At 35.0% G+C, this 20,097-nt stretch overlaps 12 protein-coding genes across 12 annotated transcripts; 7 read left to right on the top strand and 5 right to left on the bottom strand.

Moving 5' to 3' along the window:
- Window positions 1-201: 201 nt before the first annotated feature.
- Window positions 202-756, bottom strand: cgd7_4460 (60S ribosomal protein L6; the record flags this gene model as incomplete). The annotated part of the gene is made up of 1 exon (XM_628595.1): window positions 202-756. One exon carries the CDS (start codon window positions 754-756, stop codon window positions 202-204), a length of 555 nt encoding a protein of 184 aa, XP_628597.1.
- A 685-nt stretch (window positions 757-1,441) lies between these two features.
- cgd7_4450 (elongation factor EF1-gamma (glutathione S-transferase family)) lies at window positions 1,442-2,590 on the top strand (the record flags this gene model as incomplete). Its single annotated transcript, XM_628594.1, has 1 exon — window positions 1,442-2,590. One exon carries the CDS (start codon window positions 1,442-1,444, stop codon window positions 2,588-2,590), a length of 1,149 nt encoding a protein of 382 aa, XP_628596.1.
- An 85-nt stretch (window positions 2,591-2,675) lies between these two features.
- On the bottom strand, window positions 2,676-3,554 carry cgd7_4440 (family 2 glycosyl transferase, possible fragment; the record flags this gene model as incomplete). Its single annotated transcript, XM_628593.1, has 1 exon — window positions 2,676-3,554. One exon carries the CDS (start codon window positions 3,552-3,554, stop codon window positions 2,676-2,678), a length of 879 nt encoding a protein of 292 aa, XP_628595.1.
- Window positions 3,555-3,711: 157 nt separating this feature from the next.
- cgd7_4430 (hypothetical protein) lies at window positions 3,712-4,041 on the bottom strand (the record flags this gene model as incomplete). Its single annotated transcript, XM_628592.1, has 1 exon — window positions 3,712-4,041. The coding sequence occupies one exon, from the start codon at window positions 4,039-4,041 to the stop codon at window positions 3,712-3,714; it is 330 nt and encodes a 109-aa protein (XP_628594.1).
- Window positions 4,042-4,622: 581 nt separating this feature from the next.
- Window positions 4,623-7,103, top strand: cgd7_4420 (secreted acid phosphatase (calcineurin family),signal peptide; the record flags this gene model as incomplete). Its single annotated transcript, XM_628591.1, has 1 exon — window positions 4,623-7,103. One exon carries the CDS (start codon window positions 4,623-4,625, stop codon window positions 7,101-7,103), a length of 2,481 nt encoding a protein of 826 aa, XP_628593.1.
- A 64-nt stretch (window positions 7,104-7,167) lies between these two features.
- Window positions 7,168-8,145, top strand: cgd7_4410 (conserved protein with YSHH motif. SOme fused to polo box.; the record flags this gene model as incomplete). Its single annotated transcript, XM_628590.1, has 1 exon — window positions 7,168-8,145. The coding sequence occupies one exon, from the start codon at window positions 7,168-7,170 to the stop codon at window positions 8,143-8,145; it is 978 nt and encodes a 325-aa protein (XP_628592.1).
- Window positions 8,146-8,312: 167 nt separating this feature from the next.
- Window positions 8,313-9,704, bottom strand: cgd7_4400 (coronin-type WD40 protein; the record flags this gene model as incomplete). Its single annotated transcript, XM_628589.1, has 1 exon — window positions 8,313-9,704. The coding sequence occupies one exon, from the start codon at window positions 9,702-9,704 to the stop codon at window positions 8,313-8,315; it is 1,392 nt and encodes a 463-aa protein (XP_628591.1).
- A 734-nt stretch (window positions 9,705-10,438) lies between these two features.
- cgd7_4390 (NudC ortholog) lies at window positions 10,439-11,377 on the top strand (the record flags this gene model as incomplete). Its single annotated transcript, XM_628588.1, has 1 exon — window positions 10,439-11,377. A coding segment is annotated over one exon (939 nt), but the record flags the coding sequence as incomplete, so codon positions are not given.
- A 360-nt stretch (window positions 11,378-11,737) lies between these two features.
- On the top strand, window positions 11,738-12,334 carry cgd7_4380 (Rablib; the record flags this gene model as incomplete). Its single annotated transcript, XM_001388370.1, has 1 exon — window positions 11,738-12,334. A coding segment is annotated over one exon (597 nt), but the record flags the coding sequence as incomplete, so codon positions are not given.
- A 234-nt stretch (window positions 12,335-12,568) lies between these two features.
- On the bottom strand, window positions 12,569-12,985 carry cgd7_4370 (RNA polymerase II, putative; the record flags this gene model as incomplete). Its single annotated transcript, XM_001388369.1, has 2 exons — window positions 12,569-12,776; window positions 12,846-12,985. 2 exons carry the CDS (start codon window positions 12,983-12,985, stop codon window positions 12,569-12,571), a joined length of 348 nt encoding a protein of 115 aa, XP_001388406.1.
- A 1,005-nt stretch (window positions 12,986-13,990) lies between these two features.
- Window positions 13,991-14,428, top strand: cgd7_4360 (hypothetical protein; the record flags this gene model as incomplete). The annotated part of the gene is made up of 1 exon (XM_001388368.1): window positions 13,991-14,428. The coding sequence occupies one exon, from the start codon at window positions 13,991-13,993 to the stop codon at window positions 14,426-14,428; it is 438 nt and encodes a 145-aa protein (XP_001388405.1).
- A 543-nt stretch (window positions 14,429-14,971) lies between these two features.
- cgd7_4350 (myosin'unconventional myosin fused to an RCC1 domain (unique)') lies at window positions 14,972-19,954 on the top strand (the record flags this gene model as incomplete). The annotated part of the gene is made up of 1 exon (XM_628587.1): window positions 14,972-19,954. The coding sequence occupies one exon, from the start codon at window positions 14,972-14,974 to the stop codon at window positions 19,952-19,954; it is 4,983 nt and encodes a 1,660-aa protein (XP_628589.1).
- Between the last annotated feature and the right edge of the window lie 143 nt (window positions 19,955-20,097).

Raw genomic sequence — 20,097 nt, 5'->3', positions numbered from 1 at the left:
GTGTAAAAGAAGTTAATACATGGATTTGAGGAATAAAAAGAAGAGAGAAAGAAAAAAAAGAATCAAGATAGTCCGTTATAATAATATTAACGCTTGTATATTCTAAAAAAACAGTAAAATGGTAATGGCGTAGGTGAATTAAGCAAGCTATATTAACAGAGTTAACAGCTTCACGGTTCCTTTCCAAAGAAGTTCTGTAATTTAGAACTTGAGCTTATGGGGGAACATACCACTGGTCAATGTGAATCTTGTCTTTAAATAGCTCATCATCAATGGGTTTGACTGGATGGATGGGATAATAGAGGCGTCCAAAGCCTGTTGGGTCTTCTTTCTCTCCTCACTGACGACTCTGTTTACTTTGGTTTCCTCACCTTGATCCATAAAGGTATCCTTGCTCTTCTTGAGCTTGGATCTATCAACCTTAAAATACTCATCGGTGAACTTGGAGACGTCTGCCTTGGAGACATCAACCTTAGTACTGGTTGCGATGATATAGGCAGGGTTGACTCTTCTAACTGGAACACCATTCAAAGCGTATGGACCTGTCACAACTACCAAACCTGATGGAAGAGCCTTCAACATAACGACTCTCTTACCCTTGTATGGACCAGCTAATAGGATGCAAACAACACCTGGTTGTAAGGAGCTTCTCAATTTTGGGGCAACTACTGATGCCTTGCGACGAGAAGAGTATTTTCTTCTAAGGGTAACCTTGACACGATCACGTGGCTTATAGAGCTGAATTTTTTCTGTCATCTTCAGATTTTTTAAACCTTTAATATAGTAAAAAAGAATAACCTATTCTACTTTACAACGCTTCCTCCTTTGAGGCTTTTTTTTCCCTTGCCATTGCTTTTTTCTTGCAAGACAAGCTGAGACAGTTTAAAGACATAAACGTTAATTTTGCTTATTTATATTCATTTTAATTATAAATTTTCTTCTTTTTCTTATTTATTATATTTATAGTTATTGTGCAAATTATGTCATTACTTTCGCCTATTTATTTCTATAATTATCTTAATTGTTCCATGTTGCCGCCCAATGTAGACGCGCGCCACGCGCACACGTCGTAAATGAATATTAAAATAGGTAACGAAATAAAAATTAAACAAAAAAGAAAGTGTATTCATTAGATAATACATATTTGAACAAGAGAGACTTTGTTAACATATTTTTATTTAATGACGAACGATAGTAGATTTATTAAGCTTTATGTGAATTTAAATAGTAAATAAATAAATAATGTTTTTAGGCGGAATACATTATATGAGCAACTAAGATTTAATAAATAATATTCTCACAAAAAAAGGCGCTCAAAACATGAAATTAAATAACCTTAGAACTACGAGGGACAGAATTGACATAAGATACAATTCTTTATTGTTTTTTTTTCTTTCTACTTAAGTTTATTTTGAATAATTGTTTTACTAAGTAATTCAGGATGGTGTACACATTATTTGGATTAGATTCATGTCCATTGGTATCAATCATCAAATCTGTTGCTGAGATCACAGGAGATAAGATCAGCCACAAAGTGAGTGACGGCACAGACCACAAAGACTTGGATTTCCATCTTGCATTTGGAACTCCAGTACTCGACACTCAATTTGGAAAAATATTTGGAACAAGCACAATATTGCGTTTCCTTGCAAGAGGTTCTCCATATACTAACTTATATGGAAGAACTGACTCTGATGCAACCCATGTTGACATGATCTTGCAGTACATCGACACAACATTGTCATCACTTGTTGTGCCACTTTTCAAGAAGAGTGGGGATGTTAAATCATATGGATCTGAATTAACAAAGATATTTGAGAGCTTTAACAAGTACTTTAACTACCGTACTTTTGTTGCTGGTGAGCGTATTACTATTGCTGATGTCTTATTAGCCACTATTATTGATTGTTCAATTAAGTGTTCTGCTGGTGCTCTTTCATTGAAGAGTTGTGTGAATCTACAAAGATATATTGACACGATTCTTGCTCAACCTTCAATCAAGAAACACTATGGTGAGTATGTAAAGAAATGTTCAGCATCTAAGGATTCTCAGGCTAAGCCCCAATCTGGATCTGCTGATGCCTCTGAAGAGAAACCAAAGAAGAAGGATAACCCATTAGATAGTCTCCCTCCAACCTCAATGAGTATGGACGAGTGGAAACGTGTATACTCAAATACTAAGGACTTGAAAGGAGTCGCAATGCCATGGCTCTACCAGAACTTTGATGCCAATGGATATAGTTTCTACTATATGAAATACAATAAGCTCCCAGATGAATTGGATGTTGCATTCAGAGCAAGCAACATGGTTGGTGGCTTCTTGCAAAGGCTCGACAACAACTTCAGAAAGTACTCCTTTGGTGTTATCAATATCGTTGGAGAGGGTAATAACTTCGACTATCAGGGAGTGTTCATGTTTAGGGGAGCAGATATTCCTGAGGAAATGCAATCCCATCCTTCCTACGAATACCACACCTTCACTAAGCTCGACATTTCCAAACCTGCTGACAAAAAGCTCATCACTGATTATTTCTGCAATGATGACGAGGTTGAAGGACTCAAGATCCAAGATTGTAAAGTCTGGAAGTAAACATCAGCTCAAAGCAGATTCAGCAAGAATGAATAGTTTCTATAAGATGTACTGCCATAAATGCTATCAAGTACAGTGAACTTGGTTACCTGACTTCATATGTGTTTCCTAGGACGTACACTCCCAAAGGAACAGTACTATGACCAACATTCTTTCTGCTCATTAGGAGTCTAAACACATACAATGAATCTTCCCCAGACGGTTTATCGGGATATGGAACTTCTATTAACACACTTCTTTTGATTGTTAACCACCCATTATGGCAACAGTAAAGCCACCAACCGTGAGTTTCTGGCCAGTTGATTTCAGTTAGCTTATCATTGGGATCCCATGGACATTTTAATCCATACTCTTTGACAGCTTTTTCAGCTTCTTTAAATTCCTCCTCATAAGAGTTCCTCAAGAGTTTACCCTCTCTTTCAATTTGATCAAGGTCAAATTTGGTTTTAATATCAATCATGGATTTGCTTGGCATTTCTTTGGCTTGTTCTGTTGTGTCCATCTGCTCCACGAAGTACTCAGTTAAGAAGGCATCCATATCTTTATTGGCTTTAAAGGCTCTGGAGACATACTCAACTCTTTGTGGATGCATTAGATCATCACTGTCAAAGAATATTATGATTTCATTCTTGGCTTTTGATGCTCCATAAAGTCTGTTTGATCCTGCTCTGTGGTTTGGAGGAGGTGGAGGGATTCTGAAGAATGGTCTAAGATTTCTCAGACTGCTACTGTATTTCTTAACTTCTTCCATTGCCTTAGCCCTGGCTTCAACCTCGTGTTCTGGAAAATCAAATACGATAATTATTTCTTCTGGTCTCAGGGTTTGTAATCTAAGTACTGATAGCAGAACAGGGAATGACCTTAGGTCATCAAAAGCAACTGGAATAACAACTGAGATATCTGGATCAAAATGATCCATTGGGACTTGTCCAACAGCTTCCACTTCCTTTTCTACTAATTCCATAAACTCCGCAAAGCTCCCATCTATCAATTCCCTTCTGAGCTGTTCCTTGGTCTTTGTTTGTGTTACGCTTTTTGCTCTTAGATTCTTATTGAATTCGCTTCCTAGAAATGAATATTCGTTAATTCGGTTGTTTCTGGCGAGATTAAGGGATTCAGCATCAGGTTTTCCTTGCTGCTCCCTTTTCCTCTTTCGTTCTTATCTCGAACTTACCTTTACTGTTCTGAGTCCCTTCATTCTTGGGCTCATCTTTTTGTGGTTTACCCTTTTCCTCCACTCTTGGTACCTCTGGACGCTCTGTTGGTTTTGCTTCCAGCTCCTCAGTAGAGTTGCTGCTCTTGTTATCGGCCCTATTAAAGATTGCCGGGAAAGACGAAAAGATTCTCTCTTGCAGGCCTCCAGTAAATCTGGGGTTTCCTAGAAACATCTGGTCTTGCGTGAAGACCCCTAAGAAAAGACTAACAAATACCAAAAGTCTTAAGGAACTCATTTTCTCACAAAGTAATAAGTCCTGGCCTTGATTATGCGTGCTAATACGTTTGTTTAGTGTGAGCCTAAGAGATACACTACAGGCGAGCCGCTAGTTTATTAACGAACTTACTGCAATTATAATAAAACCCTTTTTTTTACTTGGCCTTATTCAGTTTCTCAACTACTGGAAATCTAAGAAATTCAAGTAATGTATCGCGGTATCGAGTAAATATAGAGGTATCATGATAATTTAACACAAATATAAGTGATACAGATCAGGAAATAGTGAGCCGATTAAACTCTCACTAATTCAAATTGTATTGGTAATTCCTCTCTCATAATATTCAATCTTGAAGATCTTAATATAATTCTTGCTTTAAAACTAAATACATGGTTTGGGCGGCAAACGGCTTTATGATTTTTTAGGTAAAGATTTGGCGCGCAAATGTCCCATTTTTTAGATGATTCGTTTGGCCATTAAGATTGCGATTATTAAAAAGGGACGCGAATGAGAAGATAAAGAAAAATTGAATAATTGAAGATAAAGTAGGGACATATTAGAGGTTGTGATCTTTTGAGTTCACTATATGTTGAGCCATAATGTCCAAGCTAAACTACGTACTACTCAGGGCAACCTTGATTTGTTTATTAGCGGTAACAAGATGTAGTTCCGAACCATTAAGCTGGATGACTTTTGGTGATTGGGGTGAGCCTACTGCTATTCTTTCTGCAGTAAGCAGATCAATGGCCAATCTTGCGTCTATAATTAAGCCGAATTTTATCATTTCTGTTGGTGATAACTTTTATAGGTGGGGAGTAAGTTCGGTTGATGACCCAATATGGGAGAATATGTTTGAATCTGTCTTTGATCAAGAATCATTACAGGATGTTCAGTTTAGATGCGTCCTTGGAAACCATGACTGGTGGGGCAATGCTACAGCTCAGGTTGATCGTCATTATAGTCTAAAGTCTCCAAGATGGTATTTACCAAACTTTTGGTACTATACAATTGAGGAATTCGAATCCCCTGTGAATTCACCTCATCCTTATTTAAATGTAAGCTCTAGTCCAACAGAAGAGACGGAGGAAATGGTCAAAACCAAGGCAATCTTTATTTATACTGATTCTTGGATCATATCTTCCCCAATGGGAACTGATATTACTCCAGAATTGTGGAATGAGCAGATGGAATTTATTGAGAATACTCTAAAGGCTGCAATTATGAGGGATATTGACTGGATCTTTGTTATTGGTCATTTCCCGTGCTATTCAAGTGGAGAGCATGGAGATAACTCTGATATTCACAAAATCCTTGATCCTTTACTTAAAAAGTACAAAGTTGATGCTTATATAGCTGGCCATGATCATCATCTAGAGCTTTCTAGGCCAAAAGGATCCTGTACATCCCATTTTCTTATTGGATCTGCTTGTTGTCCGAAGAAACACGACTACTTTAACAACAAACACAGGATCTTTAGAACTGGAAGAGGAGGATTTGCTTCTCACAAACTGACCTATTCCCAATTCCATTCAACTTATCACAACATAGAAGGTAAGCCTATCTTCACTACTACTCAGAAAAGACTTAATAGGAAGAAGATTAAGGACAGACTAATTAAGGAAGCAATGGCTAAGATTGACGGAAAATCTTTTGATATTACCAGTCCCATTCAAACAGGGCCTATTGAACCAGTTATGAACTTTATAGAGAACAAACAAGGAGAACTCGAGGTTCTAGATGAGATAGAAAACGAGCGAGAGCAAGAGGCTATAGAGAAAGTTCAAGACAGTCTAGACTTAGAACAAGACTTGCATATTAGTACTGATGAGAGTGGCAATTCAAAAGTTTCCTGTTCCAATAGAAAGTCACCTTGTTCCCAAATGCAATCAAGTCTTTCTTCTATAACTAGCCAAGAACCAGAACCTGTAGAGGTACACCTTTCCCATATTGATGAGTCCTCAGGTCATACTACTCTAGTAGATGCTATAATATCTCCTAAAGTGAATAAAGAAAGCCCTAGATTAGAATCTAAAGCCTCAGCAGTGAATGAGTACCTACTGCAGATATATGAACTTCCTCCTTCCTCAAAGAGGTCTTTTATAGATGAGATACCAACTAGAGACAAATTTTTCGGTATCAATTTTCCTTTTGGAGCGAGATTAATGCGTTTTAGAATTGATAGGAAGACTGCAGGACATCCAAGACATGAGTATAAATATGCTCCAATTCTGAAGCATTCAGTCGGTGTAGATGGCTCTGAAGTCACAAAGTTCTCAGTTTTTCAAACAATTGCCTGGAATGAACTAGGAGAATTAATGAAGAGTAGTTACAAAATTCCTGAATCTACATGGCAGATGATGAAATCTCCAAATTGGAAAGGGAACTTTGTCCCTTGGAGATTTGTTGAATCATGCACCAACATCCTAAGAACTTTGAGTGTTAACGGACTTTTAAAATATAGAGTTTCAATTTGGGGAATCCCACTTTCAAGTTACAAAACTAATCATAAAGATATTGGAGCTACAAAAGCTGGGTTATACTGTTCAGAAGTTGCTAATAAGCTCAGCATTCATAGACTCCTCCAAGGCACTGTCTCCAGTAAGCTTCTACAATGGGATAGATGCCCCAGCGATGAACAAATTCCCAATGGAAAGCCAAACTCAGACTTAAAGACTATTGTAGCCCTCTCAATAATAGGAAGCGCTAGAGATAATTGCCTTTATCCTGCGAAATTAAAACCTAAAAAGTCCAGCCTAGACTCATTCTCAAATGGATTTTATAAACTCCTTAGAAAAATGAAGATGATTACCAAAGCTGCAATTGACCCAGATATGGTTGCTGGAATTGACCTTAGTAGAGTTATCGTCATTCCCATGAATGTTGCCTGCGATATAGCTGCACAGCTCATCAATCACGATCTCAACATTGTAAGTAACCTCGAAGACTTAGTCTATGATCGTCCAGATGAAGCAATTAGGCAATGTACTCAAATAGTTAGCAGGATAGCCACCTTTATTCCTGTTGAAGAGGCTGAGAAACTTTGCAGTAACTTTAGCTCGTATGAGCTAGTCGGACCCTAAACCCACAATTATTTGGATTTTACCGCCAAACTTTGTAGTTTTTAAGCTTGTAAAATTAGAATTTATGAATATAAATATATATGAGAACGAAGCCGAAAGATTAAAGCAGGAAATCGGTGCACTTAGGTGTATATTTTCAGAGAAAGATGAGATGGTTGTTAATAAGGAGCTGGAGTCATGGCTTGAGCAAGAAGTGAGTAATGAAGGAAGCCATGGTGATTTACGTTTCAGAGTTTTACTTGGAGACAGGAAATTCTACTCAATGCCTCTGTATCTTGAAATAACATTGGATCCGGACAATAACTATAAATCAGGTTTAAAAAAGGTAAGTATTGTGGCAACGAAAGAGTGGGATGGAGATAACAAACGCCCATTTTTTTTATCAGAATCCCAAACAAAGTACATAGAGGATGTGGGGATAAATGCATTTATTCCTAATATGGAATGTATCTATGACCAGGTGATTGCCTCCAGGGAGGCGACGGAAGATATTGTTCGAGATATTCCATGTGAAGTATTGAATAGTAGTTTAGATTCAGAGATGCAATCAATAAGCTCAGAGTCAGAAAGCGAAAGTAGTGTGTTAGAACAAGAGGAAATGATTAAGTATGTTTGGAATACTTCTGGAACCTCAGGAACTATAAAATGGGGACAGAGAGCTTGTTACAGCCACCATATTAGGAGCAAGATAAAAAGAAGGCTAATTGTAGAATGGGCCAAAGAGCTTTGTCTTGGTGGATATTGTAAGATTGGATATCCTGGAATCATTATTGTAGAGGGTCTGGAGGACTGCTGCCTTGAGTATACTAGAAGACTGCAAAGACTTAGATGGAAACATTTCATTGTTAGAGGTGAAATCATCAAAGATGTTTCCATTGATAAAAATTGTACAATAAACTTAGATACGATAAATTCACTAAGAATTCTACCAAATACAATGATAGAACTTCCAAGTGACGGTACAAAGATTCTTGCTAGAATCTGTGAGGATTTAGGAATTAAGGATCTATTCTTAACAACCATGAAAATCTACTCTAAATAACAATGGATTAGCTTTAATTGGAAAAAAGGAATTAATTTTAAGGATTGGGATAGTATTTAATAAGTTTTTGAAATTTATAGCCTACAAATTATATTTATTTACCTCTCATAGAACTATACAATGAGTGAATGGTTTTTGTCTTCTGTCGCTTTATTGAAAAATAATCATTAAACTAATGAAGTCTTTGCTTTTAATTGAGCAATCTCATTTTCTTTCTCTTTTAACTGATATTTGAGTGACTCTATAGAATACAATTCATCCTGCATTGTACTTAATTGCATCTCTGCCTTGGCTAAATCTTTCTTTAATATTACTCTTGCATTCTTAACAACAGATCTCATTCTCTTGAACATATTGCTCTGCGTTTGAACAATATCTGGTCTTAAAGACATTCTCATTGGTTCACCAGTATGGCCACTAATCCATTCCTCTGGACCCATTGCGGCTTCATTTCCAATGGCATCGGGATACAAATCGGAATAAAATTCATTCGTCTTTCTTGGCACAATAAATGAAACAGGCTGAATTACACCGCCTGACTCTAATCTAAGAATTCGATCAATCTCGCACTTCATTACTTCGACATTTTGCTTTGGGGTCAAGCAATAACCTTTGAGAGAATTTACTGATCTATATTCTTCCAGCCTTCTTACACAGCCATCAGTCTTACTATATTCAAAAACCTTAATATTTGTATCTCCTTTACCTGCCAAATAAAATAGTCCAGTACCTTCATCCCAGAATGGAATTAACGATGGTTGTTCAATATCCACAAACTCCACCCCAACACTCTTATCCAAATATCTTACATCCCAAACTCCAATCTGCCTCTCACCTTTATCGCTAAAACCTGTTGTTAATAGCCAATTTGGATTTCCCATTGTGCCTCCCATCCATTCGCATCTACTCTTTCTGCTTCCATTATGAGCTTGCCACTGATATGTAATTCTTTCACTTCTTGGGTCTATTATTCTGGTAACTTTGTCCATACAAGAAACAGCTAAAAGACTACCATCATAACTCCATTTGATCGATGTTGGTAAACCTGGTAATCCAATATTAATTTCATCTTGAACTGTCTCACAGTTCCAGATCTTAATTGTATTATCTCTACTAGCTGAAGCCAAGATCCACTCTGCTGAGGGGTTAAACTTAACAAGTGAGACTTTCTTTGTATGTCCACGAAATACTGCCAAAGGATCTTTTAAACTCTTTTGTGCAGCGTGTTCTGGAATTTCCCATAACTTTATTGTCTTATCTTGAGATGCACTAACTAACAAACAAGAGTAAAAGGGTGAAAACTCCACATCACTAACTGCTGCTTTGTGGCCTTTAAAGTATACTACATTTGGTTTGTATCCAAATGAACTATTATCAATTACACCCACACTTCCTCCTCCGCTACACTCTGCTGGAAATGCTATAAACTCTGTTGAAGCTGCTATTCCACATCCATCAACTGTATGTCTGCTTGTTACAATATGTAAGCCTGAAAACCTATCTTGCATACACTCTCCATACAAATTTCGGAATTTACTGTCATGTACAATTCTGCTCATTTCTTTCTTTTAATTCTTCCCTTTATATCTTTATTTCTTTATTTTTTTTCCCCAATTTCCACTTAAATTCTTTCGGTCCCATTCAAATTATTTATTATCACGTCCGCACTATTATTTATTATTTTTATTAATATTTGAAGATCCAATGTGGACCTTCCACATGATTATGCATAAGTTTTTATTAATTTTTTTTCAATAGTAATAATTATTTTTATTGTACGTAAAATTTTGACACATACCACAGACTTTGTCCATTTTTTTTTTTTTACTTGACAAAATGATTCATGTTCTTATAAATTATTTATTTTTTTCCAGAGCACTGATACGAAATTTATTCAGCCGGCTTAATGATATTTATTATTGCATGCACATCTTATTTACATGCAAATTGTATGTTTACAAACTAAATCACTCTTATGCATGCAATGATAAATAATTTTGCAAATAAATTGCAAATTAACAATAGGCTTATTTTCTTATTTAGTTTCAAGATGGAAAAAAAAACCATCTTGGGAGTGTTAATTTTAGTTTTTTTAGTAGCATTCTAATTGGATAGCAAATAAGAAACTTGAATGATTTCCTAAGTTTCTCCCTTCATAGAGCTAAATACCTAGTAACTTATGTAATAATTAGAAATATCTGTAGAAAGAGCTGTAACTTAGGGAGCTGGGAAAAGTTTAGCGGCAAAGTCAAAAACAGTAGAATAATTTTCTAATTAATTTTTTAGTATATAAAAAGCTTTATCAAGGATGGATGAAAGATTTGATTCACTTCTCATTAACTTGGCTCAAAGTGCAAATGGAATTGAGAATTTTTTGGATGTAATATTTGGTTTCTTGCTGAGGAAAACCGATTTTTTCACAGCAATGAACCAGGGAGAAGAAGAGAAAATTCTAATGAAATACTTTAGGAAATATCAGGCTCTCTCTGCAGATAAAAGAAGAGAAGAAAAAAGGTTAATGATGGAAAGAGAAGAAGAACGAAAAAAGAAGATTGAAGAGCAGAAAAGGAGAGAAGAAGAAGAGCTGAAAAATATGTCTACAAAGAGTGTACCGAAAATTGAAGAAGTTTTTTCTGACGATGAAAAAGGTCAACCAGCAACAAAAACCAATGAAAAGCTGGGCGATGAGGAAGAATCTGATACAGAGGCTCCCCCTCCTGGTAATGGAGGGTCGACAGATAAGTATACCTGGACTCAGACACTAGGAACTGTGGAGGTACTTATTGACACTATTCCAGGAATCAAGTCAAGAGATTGTAATATTAATATTAAAACTAATAGATTGAAGGTAGTTGTAAAAGGAGAAGTAATTATAGATGGTGAACTAAACTCAAAAGTTAAGCCAGATGACTGTTTATGGTCAATTATAGATGGGAAAACTATTCAAATAGTACTAGAAAAGCAGGAAAATATTAATTGGTGGTCATGTGTTATAAAGGGAGACCAAGAAATAGATACTACCAAGATTGTACCAGAGAATTCAAAGCTTTCAGATTTAGATCCAGAAACCAGAGCTACAGTGGAGAAGATGATGTTTGATCAGAGACAAAAAGCGATGGGATTGCCTACAAGCGATAACTTAAAACAGCATGAACTTCTTGAAAAGTTTAAGGCAGCTCATCCGGAAATGGACTTTTCACAAGCTAAGATCAACTACGGTAGTGGATTTTAAGGAAATAGAGTGAATTCAAAGTTATAAGAAGTAAGCTAACGAAAACTAACTCACTATTAGTGGTTAATTCGAATTTAACGATCTCAGTAATGACCAAAATGTCGCTGAGTTATCTACTTTTTGATCATGTCTTATTTTATTTTTAATATTTATTTGTCAGATTGTTTGTGTGTTTATATTATTTTCCATTAGCAGAAATATAAAATGTATTATTGAAAAAGGGTTGTTTCACGATTTGGCGCCAATTCGTGAGTGGGATTCAATTCTTAGTTTAAAAATAGGTTTCAAAACAAGTTGGTGGATACAATTGGCCATAATTAGTTATAAATTCAAAGTTTATGTAGATTGAAAAAACACTCAATGGGTTCTTCACCAGATGAATATGACCATCTTTATAAGATCATATTAGTAGGAGATGCAACAGTTGGGAAAACTCATTTATTATCACGATATACAAGAGATGCTCTGCCAAAAACTCCACAACCAACAATAGGAGTTGAGTTTGCTACAAGAACAGTGCCTCTTTCAATTGGAGGAACAGTGAAAGCTCAGATATGGGATACAGCAGGGCAGGAACGATATAGAGCAATCACAAGGGCACACTATCGGCGATCTGTGGGTGCATTATTGGTGTATGATATAACTCGTAAATCAAGCTTTCTGAATGCTTCAAAGTGGCTGGAGGACATTAAGCAGAATTCGGAACCTGATATTGTTGTGATGCTTGTAGGGAATAAATTGGATTTAGTTGAGAAGGACCCAAGTAAAAGAGAAGTCCCATTTGATATAGCTGCAAACTTTGCCCAAGAAAATAACTTATTCTTTTCGGAAGCATCTGCAGTCACAAGATGTAATGTTAAACATATTTTTGAGCATTTATTGCAGGAAGTATATAATCAAAAGATGAAAGATAACTCATCAAATTTAGATATGAATGGTAAGTTTATCAAAGATTGATGGATTAATCCTTCTAACTTTATTTCCTAATTTCAAAATTACTTTAGGATGTTTTGCTAATAATACTTCAGTAGGGATCCAACTTTCAAAAGGTAATAACCAGAAACAATCAACATCAAGCTGTTGTTAGTTATTGCTAGTAATTTATCTAAATATAAATATGAAACAAAAGAACAATTGGAAAGAAGAATTATAGATTAAATAATAACGACTATAGTCTAATTCAATTATTCTCTATTTGTATATAGGATAGTTTCTCATTGAATCTTTAAATGAATTCAATATTACCTGTGACTCCATTTGGATCGATTTAATAGCATTTTGAATCGCAACAAATGGAGTAGTGTTTTCTCTTGTTTGTATTCTAATTTGCACAAGAGGCTCTAATGGGTGAGGTACTTTGTACCCTGCAAATATGACATTTGGATCACGTAATAATTGTCTGAATAGAGAAAATATTAAGATAAGTATTACCAGTTTAAACCTCACAAATTAAAACTAATGAACTTACGTTGTAATTAGGTTTCCAAGTGTATGATCTTCAAGCATTATCATAAAACTACCACAACAAGGAACTCTAGATTCCACTTTCCACTGTACTCTGAAATTGGTCAGCAAATTATACAAGTCAGCAATATTAGTATAATTCAAACTTACTTCTCAGATCCAGCAGGAATATCAAGTAGATTTACATCAGGTTTATTAACTGTAAAGAACTTCCCCATGTTTTGTTCTTTTTTATTATTCTAGCTAAATTTTAATTACATCACTATCTTACCGCCAAAATTACATAACATTGTAGAAAAACTATTCTAAATATTAACACGGATCAAAACTTTAAAAAACGAACACAAAAGTATCAAAAAATTATTTGCAATTTCATAACATCAAACACACTCAAAAACTCATTGTATGTTATTTCCCAACAAAACTTTCTTCTTTTATTTTTTAAGTACCAATTGAAATTGACCTATAATTTAAAAAATATTACAATTGTCGGCGGCAATATTTGGCGGTATGTTATTTTGACATGAAAATAAGTCTATTTACAAGTAAAAAGATATGAAATGTAAAATTGTCTATAAATTGAAATTCTAGATAATTACAGAATTTGAAGCTCAGAACAAAGAGAGTAAATTCAAAGCCTGTTATATTCTGTCTTTACCTCAAATAAGTTTCATTTACACAGCCATTTAAAATGTACGAAAAAGGAATAGGATCAGATGTACAAGCTACGCCTGCAGAGGTAAGTAATATAAAAGATGCAGGAATGAATTATGCAAAAATGTATTGCAAATTTTAGCCTGCATTTAGGGTTTACACACAATAAGCACTCTTTTTTCTGTTGTAGGTTGTACTAATTCACACTTCTTTGAGCGGAATAAGAAGGCATTTTTATGGGTCTTTAAGAGCAAAGCAATTCCTTGATGTGAAAGGAGTCGTATACTATCAGATTGATGCAAATAGAGATTTCTCAATTGCTGCAAGTAAGTTTATTCTGACCTCGTCAAGTTAAAAGAATAAAAGCCAAAAATATGTTCTTTAAACTTGGTGAGATAACCTTGTAACTAGTAATTATGCATTATAATATTTTATTAAATAGATTTGGGAGACTCTGAAATATTTGATAATTTAAAAAATGAAGGACTTTTAAAAATGGATCCATTAGAATCGGATGGGACCGTTTTACTACCCCAAATTTTTGTTGATGGCGTATGCATTGGAAATGATGTTTCTCTTCAAGACTTAGAAGAAGATAATGATTTTGATTGGATTATTAATAGAAGAGCATGTGGAGCCTGTCTTTCTGACAAAGAAGAAGACATGGAAGTTTGCCCAAACTGTAACCAGGTATTTAAGACCATTGTCCCACCTGAGTTAGTATACTCTGGTGGAATTCAGCAAATGTATAGGGGGAACAATACTGCTGCACAAGAAGGAGTTCTATTTGAACATCCAACAAACTTTGTTAAAAATAACAACTCAAACTTAAATTTGAATAGAAATGAAAGGTATGGAGATTACCAGGATGAGGAAGAGTATGATAATATTGCTGAGGAAGAATATTCAGAACTTGATATAAAGGATGATTAAGTTTAACGCTCCACAATCTATTGATTTATGGTTCCTAAATTGAATTTAGAAATTCAAAGTAGAAATAGCTATATAAACTTCTTAACCTCGTTTGATTTGTTTCCTTTTACATTTAGTGAGGATAAGTCTGCTCTACTAATTCTAGTCAGATACAATTATATCAGAAATACTAAAGAAAACATAAAAAATTCATCAAAAAAAGTTTGTTGTAACTATTATTTTTCCCATACAAAATCCAGAATTCATCTAAAATTCTTTAATTTTAAAGTTCCTTTATTTTTTGTTTAAAAATAATTTTTATTTGGCGCCAACGTTGTGCTCATGCACACACTAGAAAATGGTCAAAAGTGATTAAATTTCAAGAAAAAAAAAAGAAACACTTCATGATCATCTCCCTTTAGTAGATTTAATAGGAATTTAATTTCCTGTATGCTCAAATTTATTAGATAGTTTCTATAAGAGGTGGACAATACCTATATTTTAAATTTGCCCTCCATTCAAGGTAATCGGAATTCTAAAGAAAAGACCTGAAGAGCTTTAAAGATGATTAAAAAAAATAACCCTCAAAAGGAAATGGAGCTCAAAAGGAGGTATTCCATGGTAGGAAATGATGAGCTTCTTATTGATACTCCAGTTTGGGTTAAATGTCCAGAAAATGGGATAAATCACAATTATAAGGTAGGTATAATCAAAAGCTTTGGCGAAAAGACTATACATGTTAGTATTGAAGGTGAAGGAGAAATAGATGTTGACTTTAATATGTGTTTTAACTATAATGTTGGAATTGATGCTATGCAAATCAATGACCTAACTAAATTACCTCACGTGAGTGAAGCCTCTGTATTGGATGTCATCAACAAGAGATTCAGTATGGACTTAATCTACTCTTATGCTGGTAGATTACTTGTTGCTGTAAACCCTTTTAAGATGATTGAAGGACTCTATGGTCCAGAAAAAATCAGACTCTATAAAGGAGCTGATTATTCTATGGGCTTCCCAAGTGACCTTCCTCCTCACACTTTTGCTGTTGCTCAGAGATCGATGCAGCTCCTGGATACTCAAAAAATCAATCAGTCATGTATTGTATCTGGAGAATCTGGAGCAGGAAAAACTGAAACTGCAAGACAACTCATGACTTATTTTGCTTCTTCAGGAATGGGATCTGATAATAAGGTCCAGGAAGTCATCCTAGGAGCAAACCCACTATTGGAAGCTTTAGGAAATGCAAAAACACTAAGGAATAATAACTCCAGTAGGTTTGGTAGATTTATCAAGTTATGTCTAGAAAGATCTAATGGTATTGTTGGAGGTGCAATTTCAAGTTATATGTTGGAACTCAGTAGAATAGGTCACCAAATTGAAAATGAAAGATCTTATCACATCTTCTACCAAATAATTAAATCATATACTTCCCAAGCTGACATTTCTAAATATAAATTACGTGGAATGGACTGGTATAAATATTTGAATGTATCGAATTGTTATGATGTTCAAAACATTGATGACATTAAAGAGTTTAAAAATTGTGTATTTCCTCAGTTGGAAAGAATCTTACCAAACCAAGAAGCAATTGATCAACTCATCTCTCTATTTTCTGCTATTTTACTAATGGGAAACTTTGAACTTGGAGAACACGAATCCAGAGGAATCGAAGATGCTGCTTGTATTGAAAGTCAAGGTATATTATCGGATGTCTCAGAACTCTGGGGAATCGATTCTAAACAATTTGAAGAGCTTTTACTTACAAGTAGTATTGAAATCAGAGGCAACGTCGTTGTTTCAGCATTAAATAAGGCCAAGGCACAAGAACAAATAGAAAGTTGTGGAAAGGAAGTCTATTTAAAATGTTTCGAGTACTTGATAGATCTAGTTAATAAGGCAATTGAATTTGATGATAATAAAAGACAATGGATTGGAATTTTGGATATTTATGGTTTTGAAGTATTTAAAGTTAATGGTTTTGAGCAGTTTCTAATTAACTTTGCAAATGAAAAACTACAACAATTCTTCATTTCTTCAGTTTTTCAGGCAGAATTACAAGAATATGAAAAAGAGTCAATTTCTCATGATAATATCACATATGAAGATAATTCCTCACTTGTTCAGCTATTTGATGGTAAAGGAGGTATCTTTGATTTACTTGAAGAGTCTTGTTTAGTATCAAATGGTACTTATGAGAGTTTCACTAATAGTGCTCATAAGAATTGTGGAAAGAAAAGTGGATATAAACTTCCAAAAGGAAATGTCCCAGACAAATTCATCATTGAACATACAGCAACTACAGTAGAGTACACTACCAGAGAGTTTGTTCTGAAAAATAAACATAGAATTAGGCCAGAAATTATCAAACTTTTTAAAGAATCCAAGAATTCAATTATTAAAGGTTGTTTTGAGAAAGTTGAAATTCTTAATTCTAATAAGCTTAAGGGGAAGTTCCTTGCAAGTATTTTTAGGGTTTCTATAGGACATCTACTTGATACATTAAAAGCTACAAATGCTCAATTTATTAGATGTGTCAAAGCAAACGAAAAGAAGGTACCAAATCTAATTGAAGCTGATATGGTAGTTGATCAACTTCAAAGTCTATCAATTATGGAAGCAATATTATTAGTTCAAAAAGGATATGCATATAGAGAGACTTTTGAAAACTTTATGAAAGAGAATTCAATGATTATGAAATTGATGGGACAAACCATATCTTCGGGATCAGATTTGAAACAACAATGTAGGCAAGCAATGAATACTATGAAGATACCTGAAACAGAATGGCAAATCGGTAATACGAAGATCTTTATCAAAAAAGATGGTTGGATAGCGGTAGAAAGATTCTTTAGATCTGTGACAAAGAGTTTAGCTCCATTGGCAGAAACTTTGAGGGAGATATTTAGACTTTCAAAACTTAGAAAGCAATTAAAGGAATTTTCAGTATCTTTGATTAGATGTCAGAGTCTAGTGAGAATGTATATCTTAAATAAAGAAGGAGTAGCAAAGAATAGACTTTTGAATTACCTTGTTGGTGTTTCACTTATAATGAACCTTCCAAATGCTATGAGAAATTATAATAGAACAATCATAACTATTCAAAGGATATATAGAGGACACAGAGTAAGAAAGGAGATAGGAACAGCTTTAAGAAGGAAAGCTGCATGTAAGAAGTTTGTATCTTTTGTCAAGCTTTTGGTGAATGTTTTGAAAGCAAAGAATACCTTTTTGGATATTCTCCGTAGAATTAAATCGGAAGCAGCAGCAAAAAAGCTTCAGAGTGCTTGGATTCATTATAAAAAGAAGAGATTAGTCATTCTTTTGAGAATATACTCTATTAAACAAGCAAAGGCAATCAAAATCCAAAGAGTTTGGAGATATTATTATTTAAGGCAAATCATGATTCATTATATTCGTATAGCAACACCAGCAAGAAAGATTCAGAGTGTATGGAGAGGGTATTATGTCAGAAAGACGATCCAACATTCTCACTTCTTTGAGAAGATCAGAATCAAGCTTTGGAAGAGTGAGTATGTAATGAAAATTCAATGTTTAATCAAAAGATATTGGATTTTGGCTCACCTTGATAGACTATTTTGGGTGGCAGATGTTCTCCAACCACGTCTACACTCAGCTTTGACTAGGTTATATTGGAAGAATATGCTCAAATCCATAAAATGTATTCAGAGTTGGTGGAGAGGAGATAGAGTCAGACAAATAATTCGAGAGGAAAAACTATTTGTTTTACTAATGGCAGAGAAAGTAAGAACAGACTTTATGACTCAAAGTGAATGTCAGATACTAGTACAATGGGACTTAGAAAGAAGAAATAAGAATAGAGTTGTGATTGGTTCCAAATTAGAGAAGTCTCCAAAGGGACTCCAAATAATTCAGATATTAGTAGATGTAGATACCAGTAGAGAGTATCCAGCAGGATGGATGGAATCAATAACGGGTTTACTTAGATCAGGAAGTTCAATCCAAGAAGTTGGCATTGGAGGGTTCCACACAGTTGTCTTAACTTGTGAAGGCAGCCTATACTCTTTCGGAATGAATGATAAGTCTCAATTAGGGCTTGGAAAGCCTGGTAGCGAGCTTCTTGGAAGAGCTTTGATTAAGCCAGCAGAGAGTTTGAATATTCAAAATAAGATTAAGAGTATTTCATGTGGAGTAGATCACACCTTAGCCTTAAGTGAAGTGGGTTCAGTTTACTGTTGGGGAGCAAATGAATATGGTCAATGTGGATGTGATGCAACAGAGTATCAGATTTCAACTCCAACTTTAATTTCTCTGCCTGCTGACTGGAAGCAAACAAGGATTACATTGGCAAGAGCAGGAGCATTCCATTGTGTAGCAGTAACGATTGAGAATGAGGTTCTAGTTTGGGGTAGAGGGGATGATTTGGGGTTGGAAGATGTTCATGATTCGTTGTTTATCCCAATGCAGCTCAGGAGTCCAGCTATCAAAAAACTGGGGAGAATTAATTCACTAAGCTGTGGACTAGGAACCACTTTTATGATTGGAATCAATGGAGTTGTTGCAGTCTTTGGAGTTGCTCAGAATGGAATTCTTGGCCTTGGGAAGGGTGTATATAGTACCAAAAGGCCTAAAATCCTTTCAAATATTTCAAGAGTCTCTCAAATATCTCTTGGATATAACTTTGCCTTAGCTCTTACAACTAATGGTGAAGTATACCAATGGGGACAAGTACCTGTTTGGAATGAATATCTGGAGAAAACATTACACAAGAATTTCTTTACTCCAAAGCTTGTAGAACTTTCAGAATTGAAATCCCATGTTGTTGAAATTCAGTCAGGGTGGTGGCATTCAGTGGTTCGTTTGAAGAACAACTCGATTTGGAGCTGGACATTCGTATGTGAAGTAGCAAAGGAGCTCAATGAAAAAGTGAACGAAAATCAAACCAAACAAAAGAGTGAGAAGAATGTTTCAGAAGGAGCTATTCTCAAGTCAATCAATAGTAGAGTTGAAATATCAAAAGGAGAGGGGTTGATTCCTGTTCTTTTTAAATTCGATCTAGCTGAAGATAGATGCACAAAATGTATCAAAGTAGTCAGCTCTCCCTCTATGACTGTTGTTATGAGAGGAGGGAAAGATCACATTTCTAGAGAGTATATAGTTCAGCCTTATTTACTAGAAAACTTTGATAAGGGCCAACAGGGAGAGGTAAGCTCATATGATGAAGATAATTACTCAGATTACAATGTAATGGATAATTCACTCAACCTACATGCAAAACACTATGGATCTACTGGAAGTGATCTATGGGGGGCGGTATTCTCTGCCTCAGATTCTATGGACATCTTTGAAGATCTTAAATACCCAGCACTAAGAAATCCTGATGAGTTTACTAACGCCCTATACGACACTAACCAATCCATAAAGAAAAATTCAGAAGAAAAAATTTTTGGAAGACAAGCTAAAGCGGTTGAACTTGATGATTTCAGCTCAATTAAGAGCGGTCCAGTGCCTATTAGTAATAGCTTTCAATCCTCAAGAAAGAGCAGGAGCTCCAACTTAAGATGAGTTAGCTTGTTTAGGTCATAAACAAATATATCTAGCCAGAATAATTTAGTTTTTAATTAACTAATCAATTTCTTCATTTTATTTGACTATTTAGTTAAAATCCCACCTTACTACTGCTTTTAAAGATTCGGAGCAAAAGCCCG

This window comes from Cryptosporidium parvum, chromosome 7 (assembly GCF_000165345.1).
Source record: "Cryptosporidium parvum Iowa II chromosome 7, whole genome shotgun sequence".
NCBI classification, from domain to species: Eukaryota; Apicomplexa; class Conoidasida; order Eucoccidiorida; family Cryptosporidiidae; genus Cryptosporidium; species Cryptosporidium parvum.
The sequence above is the reverse complement of the archived record's forward strand: the minus strand, read 5'-3'. Positions and strand labels throughout refer to the sequence as shown.